The sequence below is a fragment of the Oncorhynchus masou genome, chromosome 25 (assembly GCF_036934945.1).
Source record: "Oncorhynchus masou masou isolate Uvic2021 chromosome 25, UVic_Omas_1.1, whole genome shotgun sequence".
Classification (NCBI taxonomy): Eukaryota; Metazoa; Chordata; class Actinopteri; order Salmoniformes; family Salmonidae; genus Oncorhynchus; species Oncorhynchus masou.
This window is the reverse complement of record NC_088236.1, coordinates 13,567,902-13,585,665: the sequence shown is the minus strand read 5'-3', so window position 1 is coordinate 13,585,665 and position 17,764 is coordinate 13,567,902. Positions and strand designations below refer to the sequence as shown.

Genomic DNA, 17,764 nt, shown 5'->3' with positions numbered 1-17,764 from the left:
GTGGAAACTAAGATATTTCTTTGTGGTTAGTAGCGAACAAAAAAACAAATAAACATTGAACAGTATTTTTTTCCTTTGCTCATCAAATTTAATTAAACTGTTTACATCTGTCATCTGAACAAATCTAGAAGAGCTACTATGACTACCAAGCTATACCATAACTACCAAGAGCCATTGCAGTATGGCTGCACATCAGCTGCATGGTGGGCACTGAAAACGAGTTAAATGCTACATTTAGCTATTTTCCTCCTTCCAACACCAGATAACGTCCCTAGCCCTGAGTTATTTTCCACCTCCACCAGCAACAGTGCCTCAAAAACTGGGTTCAAATACTGTTTGAACTATTTAAAATAATGTGAGCATTTATTTAGCCTGCCTGGACTGCCAGATGGAAGGGATTTAAGTTTCCATGACTATCCAATCCATTCCTATTCCTATTGCGCCAGCCAAAGACTTCAGATATAATTTAACAATGAGTGGAAAAGAGAGTTAGTCTATTAGAGGGGAGGTGAAGAAGAGCATGCCTATTTCTCCTGTTGATTCCCTCTCCAGATTGATATCTCCATGGCTCCCTTGGGTCCTCTCCTCTTCCTCCCCTCTTACTCTCTTCTCCTCTTCCTCTCGTTTTCCTATCCTCTTTCGCTCCTCTTCCTCTCCTCTTGCTCTCATCTTCCTTTCCTCTCCTCTCTTCCTACTCTCCTCTTCCCCTCCTCTCTTCTTCCTCTCCTCTCCTTCAATGAAAATTGCCACGTGTGTATTTTTTCTTTGAATATACAGCCAGGTTGTCATATGTGTTGAATCTTTTCGTGAAATCATGAGCAATATAGAGATCATGGATCGCAATATACAAAACCTTATTTTGTGTTCCTGTCATTTGCCCTGAGGCATCTTATGCAAGTGTCATACTGCGTTTGAAGTTACTGATGAAGCAAGATCTTACCGCACGCAAACCATATGAACAAAGAAACAGTGGTATGGCTATTCCAAATGGTATTTTTGGACCTATTGGTCCGTATAGATCTTTTTCAAATAGCTTTCCGAGGTCATACTAAAATAATATTTGGAGAGGAGGTGTACGAATAAGTCTGTGTGAATCATTTCAAGTCACTTTTAGAGGTAACACCAAAAGCACTTTGATGAAAGATGTGTAAGGGCAGGCTTTCTCTTTACAGACATCAGCGTTGGTGACATTAGACCAGATCAACTCCCCCTACAAAAGTAAAAAGCAGAGAATATAGAAACTTTTTAGGGGTCAATATGGAAAGCATTCAGGGCAATCCTGTAGACAAAAGGTGTATGGGTACTCTTTTTAGTCATGTCAGCATTGGTGGCATAAGAGCTGGTGCCCTTAGACCCCCCTACAAAGTACAGAAATGAAAAAGACAAAATATAGTGAAAGACAGATAGGATATGTGGTCTCTAGGAAGATTGATGCAGTCCAGTCCTGCTTTAGTAGATTAATGAAATCTGTTTAATGAGCGGGATATGGGGATAGCTAGTCAGTTGTACAACTGAATGCATTCAACTGAAATATGTCTTCCGCATTTAACCCTGAATTAGAGAGGTGCGGGGGGCTGCCACAATCGACATGGCGATCGGCATCCACGACATCCTATTGGTTACTGGCCCATCACGCTAACCACTACGCTACCTGCCGCCAAGTGAGCTCACGCTGGTGACACACACACACACAGCAGAGCAAGTGCTTCACTCACCCGGGCAGCGGGTGCCAGTATCCCGTGGAGGACCGAGAGGAGAAAGAACTAAATGCAGAGTACTACCGGGGCTGAGATACCGAAATCAGGCCAGGTTTGACAAAGCACCACAAAATATGAGCCTGCCCTGCCGCTGTAGGCCAGGCCCAGATATGAACAGCCCACAGGGCAATTCAGGCAAATGCCAGATGGGCTGTTCCACCTTTAGCCCAGTGGGCCTGTCAATACGGTTTATTGTAAGAATAAATTGCATAGAATAGTTGATATTTGGCTAATAATTGGGGCCTCCTGGAAACAAATTAGCTGGAGTAAGGGCCTCGAAGGAAATAAATGGGCCAGTACGTTAGAAATGGGCCGATTTGTTGTCCCAGTCCATCCCTGCCTGGCCTGCCATCTGTTTAGAAGGAACTTGGGGAAAAGTTAGGGTCTACTTACTGTACGCTTAGGTGATATGTTATGTGAGTGAGGTGACACTAGCTGCTGTTCACTGTAGATCTCAGGGCCATTTTTTTTTACAACATCTGAGAGATCTTTTTATAGCATTATGGGGCATATATTTTTCACATACCTCATTAAAATAGCATATCATAATGTTGTTCTACATTTTTATGAGTGTTGATGATGTAATCCCTGTGTTAGCAGTGCAAGAGGAAACCTGCCTCTGCTATTATTTATGTTATGCAATATGTCCTTGTGTCCTTTAGATCATAGATCATCAATGTACGTTAAGGTTTAATATGTCTATGTGCGAAGAAATTCAGACACTGCCAAAGGCCTACTATACTTTTGGACATGTATTACATTACATCGTGTTCATGAACAATAGTCTGAAGAAGCAAAATACGATTGAGCAGTTATGAGTGATTCTGTTTGAGGCTGTTGAATTCTGTGTGATTGTGTTACTGGTTATACTGAAGAGCTATACTGAAGACTATACCTTAATGCCTAAAAAGAACACATCAATAACCAACCAGTTATATGAAAGGAGACCTTTTATTCATAATATATTCATACTTGCACACAAGTAAAATAAAATGCATATCTATGATTCCATTGCAATCTCTGTAAAACATTTAGCCAGCTTTCTATTAGCCAATGCTACCTGTATCCATACTGTGATGAAAACAGAACTCAAACTGGAGAACAATAAACATTTGTCTTTACTGAAATACGTATAAACATAAAAAACATAACAGTACCCAACAAATGCATCACTTTTTTAATAAATAATGGGGGGGGGCATGAAAATCTATTTTTTAATAAACGTTTTTGTGTGCGTTCAGCCGGCCCTCGGAATTGATGTTTTTTCCTATTTTTTTTCAGTGGTCTGTCTCAACAGTCACTGTTGTTGCAGTAAAAGCTTTTTGAGAGAGAAATAGGAATAAGGAGAGTCTCCAAAGTGGTGTAGCTTAGACACGGTACAATAAAGTACATACAGAACAAACAATTTGGGCACCGATTTATTATATACATTAGATATGATGTGTTCTGTAAAGGCATCCATTTTGTTAAATTGTATTTTAACTTCTTTTGTAGTTTAACTTCAAGGACATAGTCCTTGTTACCCTGGTAATCTGTCCAAACCTGACCTCCTGGTTATCAGTCTCTAGGCTATTATTGGAGGTCAGAGGTCACTGCAGAAGGATTCTGTATTATTGTCATGAGCATTAATAACAATCTGTGAGTCCCAGCAATGTATATTTAGCATGTGATCTAATCCCAGCCAGGCCCTAAGGTCCTAAGACATGGCCAACGAGAACCAGATCCAGACTATGGACATGAAGAGAGAACTCAGCGCCACCTGCATTGTAGATCCATGGCCTTTGAGACACTGGGCGTCAGATTTGGGCTTTTTAGTGCACTTCTTTTTCTTTCTGGTTGGGGCTGTAGAGGGTTCCAGGTCTTCAATTTGAACCAATGACTGGTCAAGGTTGTTGGACAGGGTCCCCAGAGGCCCGTCGTTGAGACTCTGCTTATTTCGGATGGTCTCGTTTTTCGTTCGCTCATGCTCTCTGAATTTGGTCTTGGATATGTTCTCCTTCTCCTTGAGGGGGTTGTTGGTAATTTGACGGCTGTTGTAAGATGAGGGGTCAGCGATCGTTTTCCCAGAGATGATAGAGGACTTATCGTTGTCTGGAAGACAACATCTTGGAATTCCATCTCCCAGGGGATTTTCAGTGGAGGGGAATTTTCCGGAACGCGGCTTGGAGCTGAAGAGCTGGGTCTGGATCTGGGGTGTCTCCACACACCCTTCCAGGTCGTTACTCTTTAGCCGTTTCAGGTCCTTCCCGAACAATTCCAGGGGGACGTTACATTCGAGCTCTGAGCTGGAGCCCTTGAAGCGTTTGAACCAGTCCCATAGGGTACTGGCCCGACAGTCACACACCCACTGGTTCCCATTGAGACGCAAGTATTGCAGGGACACCAGCGGGTCCATGGTCTCCCCGGTCAGCACGGTAAGGTTGTTGTAGAACAGGAACAGCGTGGTCAGCTTCCCCAGGTCGCTGAATGCCCTCGGCTGGACGTAGATGACCCGGTTCTGGTGCAGCAGCAGGCGGTCAAGGTTGATGAGGCCGCGCAGCATGTGGTCCGACACGGTCTTGATCTTGTTGTTGTGCAGGAACAGATAGGTGAGGTTGGCCAGGTCCAGGAAGGTGTCGTTGTGCAGGGCCAGCAGGTTATTGTCCTGCAGGTAGAGGTACTGCAGGGAGAACAGTCCCTGGAACGCTCCGACAGGTAACTCCGACAGGCCGCACCTGTGCAGGTGGAGGGTGTGAAGCTTGGACAGACCCCTGAAGGCTGTCGGGCTGATGATCCTCAGGTTACTGTTGTCCCCAATGTCCAGCTCCTCCAGCCGCTCCAGACCGTAGAAGGCCCCGGCCTCAATGTGGCTGATATTGTTGGAGTACATCCAGAGGACGGTAAGGTTGTGCACGGAGCTGAAGCTGGTGGAGCGGACCACGGTCAGCTTGTTGCTCTGGAGAAATATACGCTGGCTCCGCACAGGGATCTCGGTAGGGATGGAGAACAGTCCTTGCTGCTGGCAGGCCACGGTGGGCCGTGGTTCGCTGTAACACACACATTTGGCCGGGCAGCCATCCACTCCTCGAGACACCAGGTTTAGCCACACAACCAGGAACAGGAGTCGCCCCCCTGGAGGGAGGGAGGGAAAGAGCGAGAGAGAGGGGGAAAAAGGTGGAGGGGGAGAAAGAGAGAAAGAGGGTCAGTTTTGGAAACTACGTAAAAAATACTTCATCTTCATGTCCATGTAAACGTTGCTCCTAGAAGGTTTCTAAATGTCATTTTAACACCTCTGCCTATTTCTTGATTGGTTTTTGATTGTTATTTCCTGTAAAGCAAATCAGCAATATTGCTCTCTGGTAGCAATGGTAATCTTCTGCAATCAGACATTGCCCTAAGATATTCACATTTTTACATCAGCACATATCGCTTTCCTCGAATCACCAATGCAGTGCTTTCCTTCACATTTACAAATGGCATATATACAGTTTAAGCAACATCCACCTTCAAATCCAGTATAACAGGGAAATAGCTCTGAAGGGAAATAGCTCTCTTTTTACTAGTGATGCAGTGTGTCTATAAAGAGAGAGCAGTCGGTGGTTATTTGGCCCTGGGGACCCATTTCCTCTCTGCTATCGACGCAAGCATGAAGCCCCGGGCAATCGAGGAGAGGGGTCCCGAGAAGCTGATTCATTAAATATGGGTGGGTCGATTTTATGCTGAATTAGCCAGCACTAATAGGTTGGATGTAACTAATGGCATCCTAGAGATTTCTGACCTTTTGACATGTATCTTGTCGTGTAAAGATACGTGTAGTGGGGATTGGTGCTGGTTGCCAGGGTGGAGAGCTGACCTAGGTTTAAATATTGGAGATCACTTAAATTATGTTATCTGTGTTTTACTGTGCTTGTCTGTTGCAATATACAGTGGCTTGTGAAAGTATTCACCCCACTTGGCATTTTTCCTATTTTGTTGCCTTAAAACCTGGAATTAAAATAGATTTTTGGGGGGTTTGTATCTTTTGATTTACACAACATGCCTACCATGTTGAAGATGCAAAATGTTTTTTAATGTGATACAAACAAGAAAAAAGACAAAAAAACGGTCAATTTGAGCGTGCATTACTATTCACCCCCCTCCCCCCAAGAATATGTCTCTAACCTAACAATAGAACAGTGTTCTATCTCTAGTAGAAAGAGGAGGAAGGGAAGGTCTAAGGTACACAATAGTACATTTTAGTAGATAGAAGGTGCTCTTTGGTAAAAGGGGTAAATTGGTCATCAAAAAGAAAGGAGGACCAAGGCCTCTTCATATAACTAATTAAAATGCCTTTATTAGTATGGCATGTTCAACAACGTTTTTTTTTTTAAACCGACGCATTTCGGCTGCATGGCCTTCGTCAGGGAGTACAAAAAAAATGAAAACAATGTCCTCATTTTGAACAGGTTTTCCAATTAGCCCCAATTGAAAGAGGGAATCAGGGTATTTAGTGGCCTGTAGTTTGTAAATCCATATCTTCATTTAAACCAGGGTATTTAGTGGCCTGTAGTTTGTAAATCCATATCTTTATTTAAACCAGGGTATTTAGTGGCCTGTAGTTTGTAAATCCATATCTTCATTTAAACCAGGGTATTTAGTGGCCTGCTGTTTGTAAATCCCAAAACATTCACTTTGGTTTAACTGTTTAAGACGGTCCCCTTTTCTAATAGAGGCCGGAATATGATCAATACCCATAGCTTGTAGGGAGGCAGGGTTGCCATGGTGTAGGGACTTGTAGTGCCTTGCCATGGGGTAGTCTTCATTACCTACCAGTATGGCGTACTTGTGTCCGCTAAGCGGTCTTGAATGCGTCTCTTTGTCCGTCCAATGTAGAACAACTTGCACTGTTCTCAAACCTAAAAATAGAACAATGTCCTATCTCTAACCTAACAATAGAACAATGTTCTAGCTCTAACATAAAAATAGAACAATGTTCTAGCTCTAACCTAACAATAGAACAATATTCTAGCTCTAACCTAACAATAGAACAATGTTCTAGCTCTAACCTAACAATAGAACAATATTCTAGCTCTAACCTAACAATAGAACAATGTTCTAGCTCTAACCTAAAAATAGAACAATGTTCTAGCTCTAACCTAAAAATAGAACAATGTTCTATCGCTAACCTAACAATAGAACAATGTTCTAGCTCTAACCTAACAATATAACAATGTTCTATATATAACCTAACAATAGAACAATGTTCTAGCTCTAACCTAACAATAGAACAATGTTCTAGCTCTAACCTAACAATAGAACAATGTTCTAGCTCTAACCTAAGAATAGAACAATGTTCTAGCTCTAACCTAACAATAGAACAATGTTTGAGCTCAAACCAAACAATAGAACAATGTTCTATATCTAACCTATCAATAGAACAATGTTCTATATCTAACCTAACAATAGAAAAATGTTATATAAATATAACCTACAAAGGAACAATGTTCTAGCTGTAACCTAACAATAGAACAATGTTCTATCTCTAACCTAACAATAGAACAGTGTTCTAACAATATAACAATGTTCTAGCTCTAACCTAACAATGGAACAATGTTCTAAATCTAACCTAACAATAGAAGAATGTTCTATACATAACCTACAATGGAACAATGTTCTAGCTCTAACCTAACAATAGAACAATATTCTAGCTCTAACCTAACAATGGAACAATGTTCTAAATCTAACCTAATAATATAACAATGTTCTATATATAACCTACAATGGAACAATGTTCTAGCTCTAACCTAACAATAGAACAATGTTCTATATATATCCCACAATGGAACAATGTTCGAGCTCTAACCGAACAATAGAACAATGTTCTCGCTCTCACCTAACAATAGAACAATGTTCTAGCTCTAACCTAACAATAGAACAATATTCTATCTATAACCTAACAATAGAACAACGTTCTATATTTAACCTACAATGGAACAATGTTCGAGGTCTGACCTAACAATGGAACAATGTTCTATCTCTAACCTAACAATAGAACAATTTTCTATATATAACCTAACAATGGAACAATGCTCAAGCTCTAACCTAACAGCAGAACAATGTTCTCAATATAACCTATCATGGAACAATGTTCTAGCTCGAACCTAAAAATAGAACAATGTTCTATATATAACGTACAATGGAACAATGTTCTAGCTCTAACCTAACAATGGAACAATGTTCTAGCTCTAACCTAACAATAGAACAATGTTCTATATATAACCTACAATGGAACAATGTTCCAGCTCTAACCTAACAATGGAACAATGTTCTATATATAACCTACAATGGAACAATGTTCTCGCCCTAACGTAACAATAGAACAATGTTCTAGCTCTAACCTAACAATAGAACAATGTTCTATCTCCAACCTGACAATATAACAATTTTCTATATATATAACCTAACAATAGAGCAATGTTCTATATATAACCTAACAATAGAACAATGTTCTACATATAACCTGACAATAGAGCAATGTTCTATATATAACCTTCAATGGAACAATGTTCTATATATAACCTGACAATAGAGCAATGTTCTATATATAACCTACAATGGTACAATGTTCTATATATAACCTAACAATAGAGCAATGTTCAAGCTCTCACCTAACAACAGAACAATGTTCTATATATAACCTAACAATAGAACAATGTTCTATATATAACCTAACAATAGAGCAATGTTCAATATATAACCTAACAATAGAACAATGTTCTATATATAACCTAACAATAGAACAATGTTCTATATATAATCTAACAATAGAACACTGTTCCATATATAACCTAACAATAGAACAATGTTCTATATATAATCTAACAATAGAACACTGTTCCATATATAACATAACAATAGAACAATGTGCTATATATAAAATAATAGAACAATGTTCTATATATAACCTAACAATAGAACAATGTTCTATATATAATCTAACAATAGAACACTGTTCCATATATAACCTAACAATAGAACAATGTTCTATATATAACCTAACAATAGAACAATGTTCTATATATAATCTAACAATAGAACACTGTTCCATATATAACCTAACAATGGAACAATGTTCTATCTCTAACCTAACAATAGAACAATGTTCTACATATAACCTAACAATAGAGCAATGTTCTATATATAACCAACAATAGAACAATGTTCTATATAACCTAACAATAGAGCAATGTTCTATATATAACCTACAATGGAACAATGTTTTATATATAACCTAACAATAGATCAATGTTCTCTATATAACCTACAATAGAACAATGTTCTATATATAACCTAACAATGGAACAATGTTCAAGCTCTAACCTAACAACAGAACAATGTTCTAAATCTAACCTAATAATATAACAATGTTCTATATATTACCTACAATGGAACAATGTTCTATATATAACCCACAAAGGAAAAATGTTCGAGCTCTAACCGAACACTAGAACAATGTTCTCACTCTAAGCTAACAATGGAACAATGTTCTAGCTCAAACCTAACAATAGAACAATGTTCTATAGATAACCTACAATGGGGAACAATGTTCTAGATCGAACATAACAATAGAACAATGTTCGAGCTCTAACCTAACAATGGAACAATGTTCTATATATAACCTAACAATAGAACAATGTTCTGCATATAACCTAACAATGGAACAATGTTCTCACTCTAACGTAACAATAGAACAATGTTCTAGCTCTAACCGAAGAATAGAACAATGTTCTATCTCTAACCGACGAATATAACAATGTTCTAGCTCTAACCTAACAAAAGAACAATGTTCTAGCTCTAACCTAACAATAGAACAATTTTCTATATACAACCTAACAATAGAAAAACAATAGAAAAATGTTCTTGCTCTAATCTAACAATGGAACAATGTTCTAGCTCTAACCTAACAATATAACAATGTTCTATCTCTAATCAAACAATAGAACAATGTTCTATCTATAACCTACAATGTAACAATATTCTTGGTCTAACCTAACAATGGAACAATGTTCTAGCTCTAACCTAACAATAGAAAAATGTTCTATCTCTAACCTCACAATAGAACAATGTTCTATCTCTAACCTAACAATAGAACAATGTTCTATATATAACCTAACAATAGAACAATGTTCTACATATAACCTAACAATGGAACAATGTTCTAGCTCTAACGTAACAATAGAGCAATGTTCTAGCTCTAACCTAACATGGAACAATGTTCTAGCTCTAACCTAAGAATAGAACAATAGAACCTAACAATAGAAAAACAATAGAAAAATGTTCTTGCCCTAATCTAACAATGGAAAAATGTTCTATGTCTAACCTAACAATAGAGCAATTTCTATATATAACCTAACAATAGAACAATGTTCTATATATAACCTAACAATAGAACACTGTTCTATATACAACCTAACAATAGAACACTGTTCTATATATAACCTAACAATGGAACAATGTTCTAGCTCTAACCTAACAATGTAACTTTAAGCATCAGCTGTCAGAGCAGCTCACTGCACCTGTACATAACCCATCTGTAAATAGCGCATCCAACTACCTCACCCCCATATTGTTATTTATTATTATTTTTCGCTCCTTTGCACCCCAGTATCTCTACTTGCACATTCATCTTCTGCACATCTATCACTCCAGTGTTTATTTGCTAAATTGCAATTACTTCACCACCATGGTCTATTTATTGCCTTACCTCCCGAATCTTACCTCTTTTGCACACACTGTATATAGATTTCATTTTCTATTGTGTTATTGTCTGTACGTTTGTTTATGTGTAACTCCATGTTGTTGTTTGTTTCGCACTGCTTTGCTTTGTCTTGGCCAGGTTGCAGTTGTAAATGAGAACTTGTTCTCAACTGGCCTACCTGGTTAAATAAAGGTGAAAAAAAAGAAACATGCAGACACAGTACAGATACAAGTACAGAGATTTCACGAATTCATCAAAGGCAGATCAAGGTGTCAAAGTGTGACAGCAGGAGAGTCCGAATCCAATATGCCATGTCAGGTGGCAGGTGGCAGTGCCAAATATTGGCCAAATCTCAGTGAATCCGACCCTAGCCCCTATCATAAGTGAGGATTTCCATTCCCAGCTGCCACAACCATCACGGGAAGCCCAGGCTCTCTGCTGTGACAGGTAGTGAAGTACTGGAAAATGCATGAGCTTTACCCCTCCAGTCCTCTATCTCTTTCCTCCTCTTCTTCCTCCCCTGCCTCCCTCCATTCCCTGTCCCTCTCTCTGCCTCTCCCTTTCAACTCCTCGCTCCCTCTCACTTTTTCTACCACACCCTCTCCCTCCCTCTCCCATCCCTCCATCCTGCCTTCCTGCTGTTCATGCAGCAGTAGCAGCTCATCCCTGGCCCTTGTTAAACAAAGGCTGTGGTGTGGCCTGACAGCAGCCCTCTGTTGCACTTTCCCTCCAACCTCCCTGCTCAACCTTCAGTCAGATATACTCTGCCACTGGAAAGCTGTCAAGAGTTTTCTTCCACTACTCTTTCGTTCTGCATCGCATCACTTTTTTTCTCTTCCCTCCCAGCCACAGCTCCTACTTTCCTAACAATAGCAATTTATATATATATATATATATATATATATATATATATTTATTTATTTTTTACTGCTGCAGATAGAGCACTCTTCGTATCTCCTCACTGTATGTCCACTCACTGTCTTATTTTTTAATGTACATTATAACAGGCTACGTCCACCAATTCGCTTTATTTTGGATATCCGGTTTTCTGAGCTCCCTGCGTAATTTTATCTTCATTAGCATCTTCTGACACTAAGCAAGTCAGATGTCCTCAGTTTTTTTCTTCACCAATTATTTTTCTATATATAGTACTATATCAATTGCCTCGCCATTAGTTCCTGTCAAAACAAAGGAACAATCCAAAGCCATTTTGCACTCATCACATTGACCTCCTTGGAATTTGTTTTTTAATGTGCTTACTCTTCTGTGATTAAAGTGGTAGTTTTCCCTCTGGTCTTTCAGAATGACCTCTGTGTGATTTGATAGTTCACAGAAGTTCTCTCACCTTCTTCTTTTGGGAATTACACCATGTCTCCAAACATTGCAATCGCTGTAAAAGTTTGCACTCACACGCAGTGTTGACCCGCTAAGTCTACCAAACTGTACGTCCTGACTTATCTACCGACCTCTGATTGTTCCCTCACCTTTTACCTTTGGGAGTTTCTCTTATTTATCACAGCATCATTGCTAATAGTTTGCCCTCGCTATTGAGCTGTTGGGTATATCAAACTCTATCTTTCAACATTTCTGCTCAATTCCAATCAACTTTACAGTGCTGATATACTAATGTAAAATATGTATGTGGCTAAACTGACATAATGAATGCATATACAGTACCAGTCAAAAATGTGGACACACCCACTCATGCAAGGGTTTTTCTTTATGTTTACTGTTTTCTACACTGTAGAATAATAGGGAAGACATCAAAACTATGAAATAGCACACATGGAATCATGTAGTAACAAAATACATTGTCGTGTCTTTGTGAGCCGCAGAGGTGTGTGGTTCCCACCGTGAAGCATGGAGGAGGTGGTGTGATGATGTGGGGGTGCGTTTTTCAACAGTACTATGACCCAAAACACACCTCCAGACTGTGTAAGGGCTATTTGACCAAGAAGCGGAGTGATGGTGCTGCATCAGATGTCTTGGCCTCCACAATCACCCAACCTCAACCCAATTGAAATGGTTTGGGACCCAATTGATGAGTTGGACTGCAGAGCGAAGGAAAAGCAGCCAACAAGTGCTCCTTCAAAACTGTTGGAAAAGCATTCCTCATGAAGCTGGTTGAGAGAATGCCAAGAGTGTGCAAAGCTGTCATCAAGGCAAAGGATGGCTACTTTGAATAATCTCAAATTCTGATTTGTTGAACACTTGTTTGGTTACTACTTGATTCCATATGTGTCACTTCATAGTTTTGATGTCATTGAAGAAAATAGTACAAATAAAGTAAAACCCTTGAATGAGTAGGTGTGTCCAAACGTTTGACTGGTACTGTATAACATTGTACTGGTGCTAACAAATAACAAAAAAGCTGTGTATCTTTATCTTATTTGGCAAACTTTGGTTTCAACATGCTATCTCCCCTATCTTTTGTGTCAAATTACAGTCCAATTACAGTCCTGACACACCAACAGTCACAAATCCAAATCTCTGGTGTTCCAGTAAACTGGCCTCCCTGTCCCTCTTGAAAAGTCCATTATGGTCTAACAACAATCTTAACTCTGTCTAAGATGAGACAACAACCTCTTTGTCTTGTGGAGGCCAGACTTCCTTCCAAGCTCTTTAAAACCTAACGCACATTGACTCAGGCTCTCCTGCATGTTTGAGAAGCACTTTTCCTCACAAAGGCTGAGTGCTATATGGCAGCCTATTTCCTGTGTCGTGAATTACTTTTGACCAGAGCCATATGGATCCTGGTGAGAAATAGTGAACTATATATAGAACAGGGTGCCATTTGAGACAAATACTGGCAGACAGACAGACAGAGAGACAGACAGAGAGACAGACAGGGAGACAGGGAGGGAGATAGACAGAGGCAGAAAGATAGGCAGAAAGAGAGACAGACAGACAGAGAGACAGACAAAGATGCAGACAAAGAGATAGACAGGGAGGCAAAAAGGAAGGCAGACAGAGAGGCAGACATACAGGGAGAAGGACAGAGAGACAGGCAGGGAGACAGACAGGAAGACAGACAGAGAGGCAGACAGAGAGGCAGACAGAAACACAGACAGACACACAAACAGAGAGAGAGAGAGAGACAATGACACAGACAGAGAGACAGACAGGGAGTCAGACAGGGAAACAGACAGAGGGACAGACAATGACGCAGACAGAGAGACAGACAGGGAGCCAGACAGGGAGACAGAAAGAGAGAGAGACAGGGAGGCAGACAGGGAGGCAGACAGGGAGACAGACAGGGAGGCAGACAGAGACACAGACAGAGACACAGAGAGAGAGACAGACAAATAGGCCAACAGAGAGACAGACAAAGAGGCATACAGAGAGACAGACAGAGACAGACAGACAGACAGACAGACAGGGAGGTAGACAGAGAGGTAGACAGAGAGACAGACAAAGAGGCAGAAAGGGAAAACAGACAGAGAGCCAGACAGAGAGCCAGACAAGGAGAAAACAGCCAAAGAGGTAGACAGAGAGGCAGACAGAAAGGCAGACATACAGAGGGGCAGACAGACAGAGGGAGACTGACAGAGAGATAAACAGAGAGACAGACAGAGAGGCAGACAGAGAGACAGACAAAGAGGCAGACAGAGAGGCAGACAGAGGGACAGACAGGGAGGCATACAGAGACACAGACAGACAGAGAGACAGACAAAGAGGCAGACAGAGAGACATATAGGGAGACAGACAGAGAGGCAGACAGAGAGACAGACAGAGAGACAGACAGAGGGAAAGAAAGAGACACGGACAGAGAGGCAGACAGGGAGACATACATAGAGGCAGACAGGGAGTCAGACAGAGGGAAAGAAAGAGACACGGACAGAGAGGCAGACAGGGAGACATACATAGAGGCAGACAGGGAGACATATGTCCAGACAGTTAACAACCTAGTGATGAATTGCAGACATCAAGGTTGCTCCTCACTCGTCTAATTGTGTTATTTGCCAAAACAAAAAGAACAATGTGGGAGAACAGAAAACACTTGCGATAATAGCAAGGTGTGAGGAGGGTCGAGGAGGACAGAAGTGGGAGCAGCCAGAGAGAGGTGTTTACTTAACGCAGCAGTGCATGACCAGCCTGACACCCTCCCGGATCATTTGCATACGTCCCTGGCTGTGTGTGTGTGTGTGTGTTTGCTACTTCACTACTCCAGGCCCATCCGGTGCTTTGTCTCAGCATGATGGAGGCATCCCAATCTGACCCAGCGACCCGGCCAAGTGCCCTGAGAGCACAAAAGGGCATGTAGGGACAGGGGTTCCACAGGGTCTGCAATTCATCACGCAGGCTTTACTTTGAAGAGAAATAGATCGGGCCCAGATGGGTAACATGACAGTGTTATCCCTTAGCTGAGAGGAGAAGGGAAGAGAAGTCTCTCTAGGAGATGTATCACACAATTCATCTCAGGGGATGCAATGGCCTCTTTCCACTCACACAGCGTTAGGGATTCTTGTTGCTGTGTGGAATTTAACATGTTCCAAATATAGTCGAGATCTGTGTACTTTAGGCTGTTTGATTGTTGTAAATGCATTCATGCATACAAATGCAGCCTAATATCATGTATAAATCAATAAGCTAAAGGCAATGTTCTCAAAGCGCTCTCACAAAGTGGCTCTAAACCCAAGTGATTGTGTATGGTGCATTACAACCATTGCCGGCTGTCATACTAGGACCATCATCTTTGACTGGTGGCATTTACTCTTTCAAGGGGAATTCACTCAGTATACGGCATAATGGGAAAACGGATTTGAAGAGTTGGTACCGCTCCTAAATGCTTCCCCCTTTAACACGAATGGAACTATAGTTCCTAATGTCTTCCCACATTAACATACACAGAGACAGAACTACAGTTTCTAAATGTTTCCTGGCATGAACATACACAGAGACAGAACTACAGTTCCTAAATGTTTCCTGGCATGAACATACACAGAGACAGAACTACAGTTTCTAAATGTTTCCCTGGCATGAATATACACAGAGACAGAACTACAGTTTCTAAATGTTTCCTGGCATGAACATACACAGAGACAGAACTACAGTTCCTACATGTTTCCTGGCATGAACATACACAGAGACAGAACTACAGTTTCTAAATGTTTCCCTGGCATGAACATACACAAAGACAGAACTACAGTTTCTAAATGTTTCCTGGCATGAACATACACAGAGACAGAACTACAGTTCCTAAATGTTTCCTGGCATGAACATACACAGAGACAGAACTACAGTTCCTAAATGTTTCCCTGGCATGAATATACACAGACAGAACTACAGTTTCTAAATGTTTCCTTGGAATGAACATACACAGAGACAGAACTACAGTTTCTAAATGTTTCCCTGGCATGAACATACACAGAGACAGAACTACAGTTTCTAAATGTTTCCCTGGCATGAACATACACAGAGACAGAACTACAGTTTCTAAATGTTTCCTGGCATGAACATACACAGAGACAGAACTACAGTTTCTAAATGTTTCCCTGGCATGAACATACACAGAGACAGAACTACAGTTTCTAAATGTTTCCTGGCATGAACATACACAGAGACAGAACTACAGTTCCTAAATGTTTCCTGGCATGAACATACACAGAGACAGAACTACAGTTCCTAAATGTTTCCCTGGCATGAATATACACAGACAGAACTACAGTTTCTAAATGTTTCCTTGGAATGAACATACACAGAGACAGAACTACAGTTTCTAAATGTTTCCCTGGCATGAACATACACAGAGACAGAACTACAGTTCCTACATGTTTCCCTGGCATGAACATACACAGAGACAGAACTACAGTTTCTAAATGTTTCCCTGGCATGAACATATACAGAGACAGAACTACAGTTTCTAAATGTTTCCCTGGCATGAACATACACAGAGACAGAACTACAGTTTCTAAATGTTTCCCTGGCATGAACATACACATACACAGAGACAGAACTACAGTTTCTAAATGTTTCCCTGGCATGAACATACACAGAGACAGAGACAGAACTACAGTTTCTAAATGTTTCCCTGGCATGAACATACACAGAGACAGAACTACAGTTTCTAAATGTTTCCCTGGCATTAACATATGTGACTCATTTCAGGAAAATAGAGTATGCCACTACTTTACGGAATTGGCATTTGAATGTTAACAGGTGTGTTTTATCAAAATGCATTTTCTGGCAGCAATGCATTCCGGAACGTAAACTTTTATGTGCATTAATAACATAGCTGTATGCCTTCTGTAAATACAAATACAATTGTTAAATTACGAGCCACGTTGGTTTAGCCACAGAATAAGTAGGGAACCTTCCCGCTAGGCATAATTGGCTGAGATATTGGATGGGCTGGACATGCCGAGAGATGAGTTGGGATTGGTCTGCCATGCAGCAAGCATCTGTCTATAACATGAGCTAGGGCTGGGCGATATGGCCAAAATCTCATTTCCCGATATAGCTCATTTCATATCCTGATGAAGATACATATCACAATATAGCATATTTTCTGTAAATTCAATGAAAAATAGTTTCAATAAAATGACCACATGTAAAGGCCTATTTCTTATTACATTTTGAAGTATAGTCAACAAATAAAAGGTACTTAGTCATGTTTGATTATTTCTCCTTTCATTTGGAACCTTTGCGCAACTGTTCAATTAAGCATGTAGCAAAATATTAAATATTGATGTATAAATCTGAAAAGGTAAATAGAAAACAAAATAAATATAGGCCTAAAATATAAAATATATATGTTATTTGGGCATTAATATGTGTAATATAGCAATTTTCATTTTGTACCTTGGGTCGAGTATTAGCACCAACTCACGAAACCCCTGTTTCTCGACCATGAAAATTGGGGCCATGTCTTTGCAGATGTAAGTTGTAATGGCAGCTGTTTTCTCCTTCCATCTTCATGATTCTTTGCCATATGATGTGCCACGGACAAAAGCCTCTTGCAACCTCTGAGTCGAGGGTTCGTTTTGAGCACTTGACTGTACTTTTCTGGATCTCACCCGTAGACTCTCTCCGTACTGTTTCACATGATTCTTGTGTAGGTGGTAAAAGAGGTTAGTGGAGTTTGAGCCTGTTGTCGGGACCGACCTACAGCATATTTTGCAGAGGACGTTTTTCTGGTCTTTGTCAGACTTTTCATACCCAAACCACGTCCATGCGACCGAAGTAGCCCCTATTTTAGGTACGAGCTCCGTATCTCCTTGCCTCCATGTTTGTTTGTGTTGTAAATTTCCTTCCACAAGAACGTAAAGTGTCGTCCAATTGCTAAAAAATA

At 40.4% G+C, this 17,764-nt stretch overlaps 1 protein-coding gene across 1 annotated transcript in view; it reads right to left on the bottom strand.

The window, feature by feature from the left end:
* Window positions 1-2,689: 2,689 nt before the first annotated feature.
* LOC135513500 (reticulon-4 receptor-like) overlaps window positions 2,690-17,764 on the bottom strand; it is an 88,358-nt gene continuing 73,283 nt past the window's right edge. Inside the window, exon 2 of the mRNA XM_064936378.1 lies at window positions 2,690-4,868. Within this exon, the coding sequence (XP_064792450.1) occupies window positions 3,454-4,868 (1,415 nt within the window). The 3' untranslated portion in view covers window positions 2,690-3,453. The remainder of the gene's footprint in view (window positions 4,869-17,764) is intronic.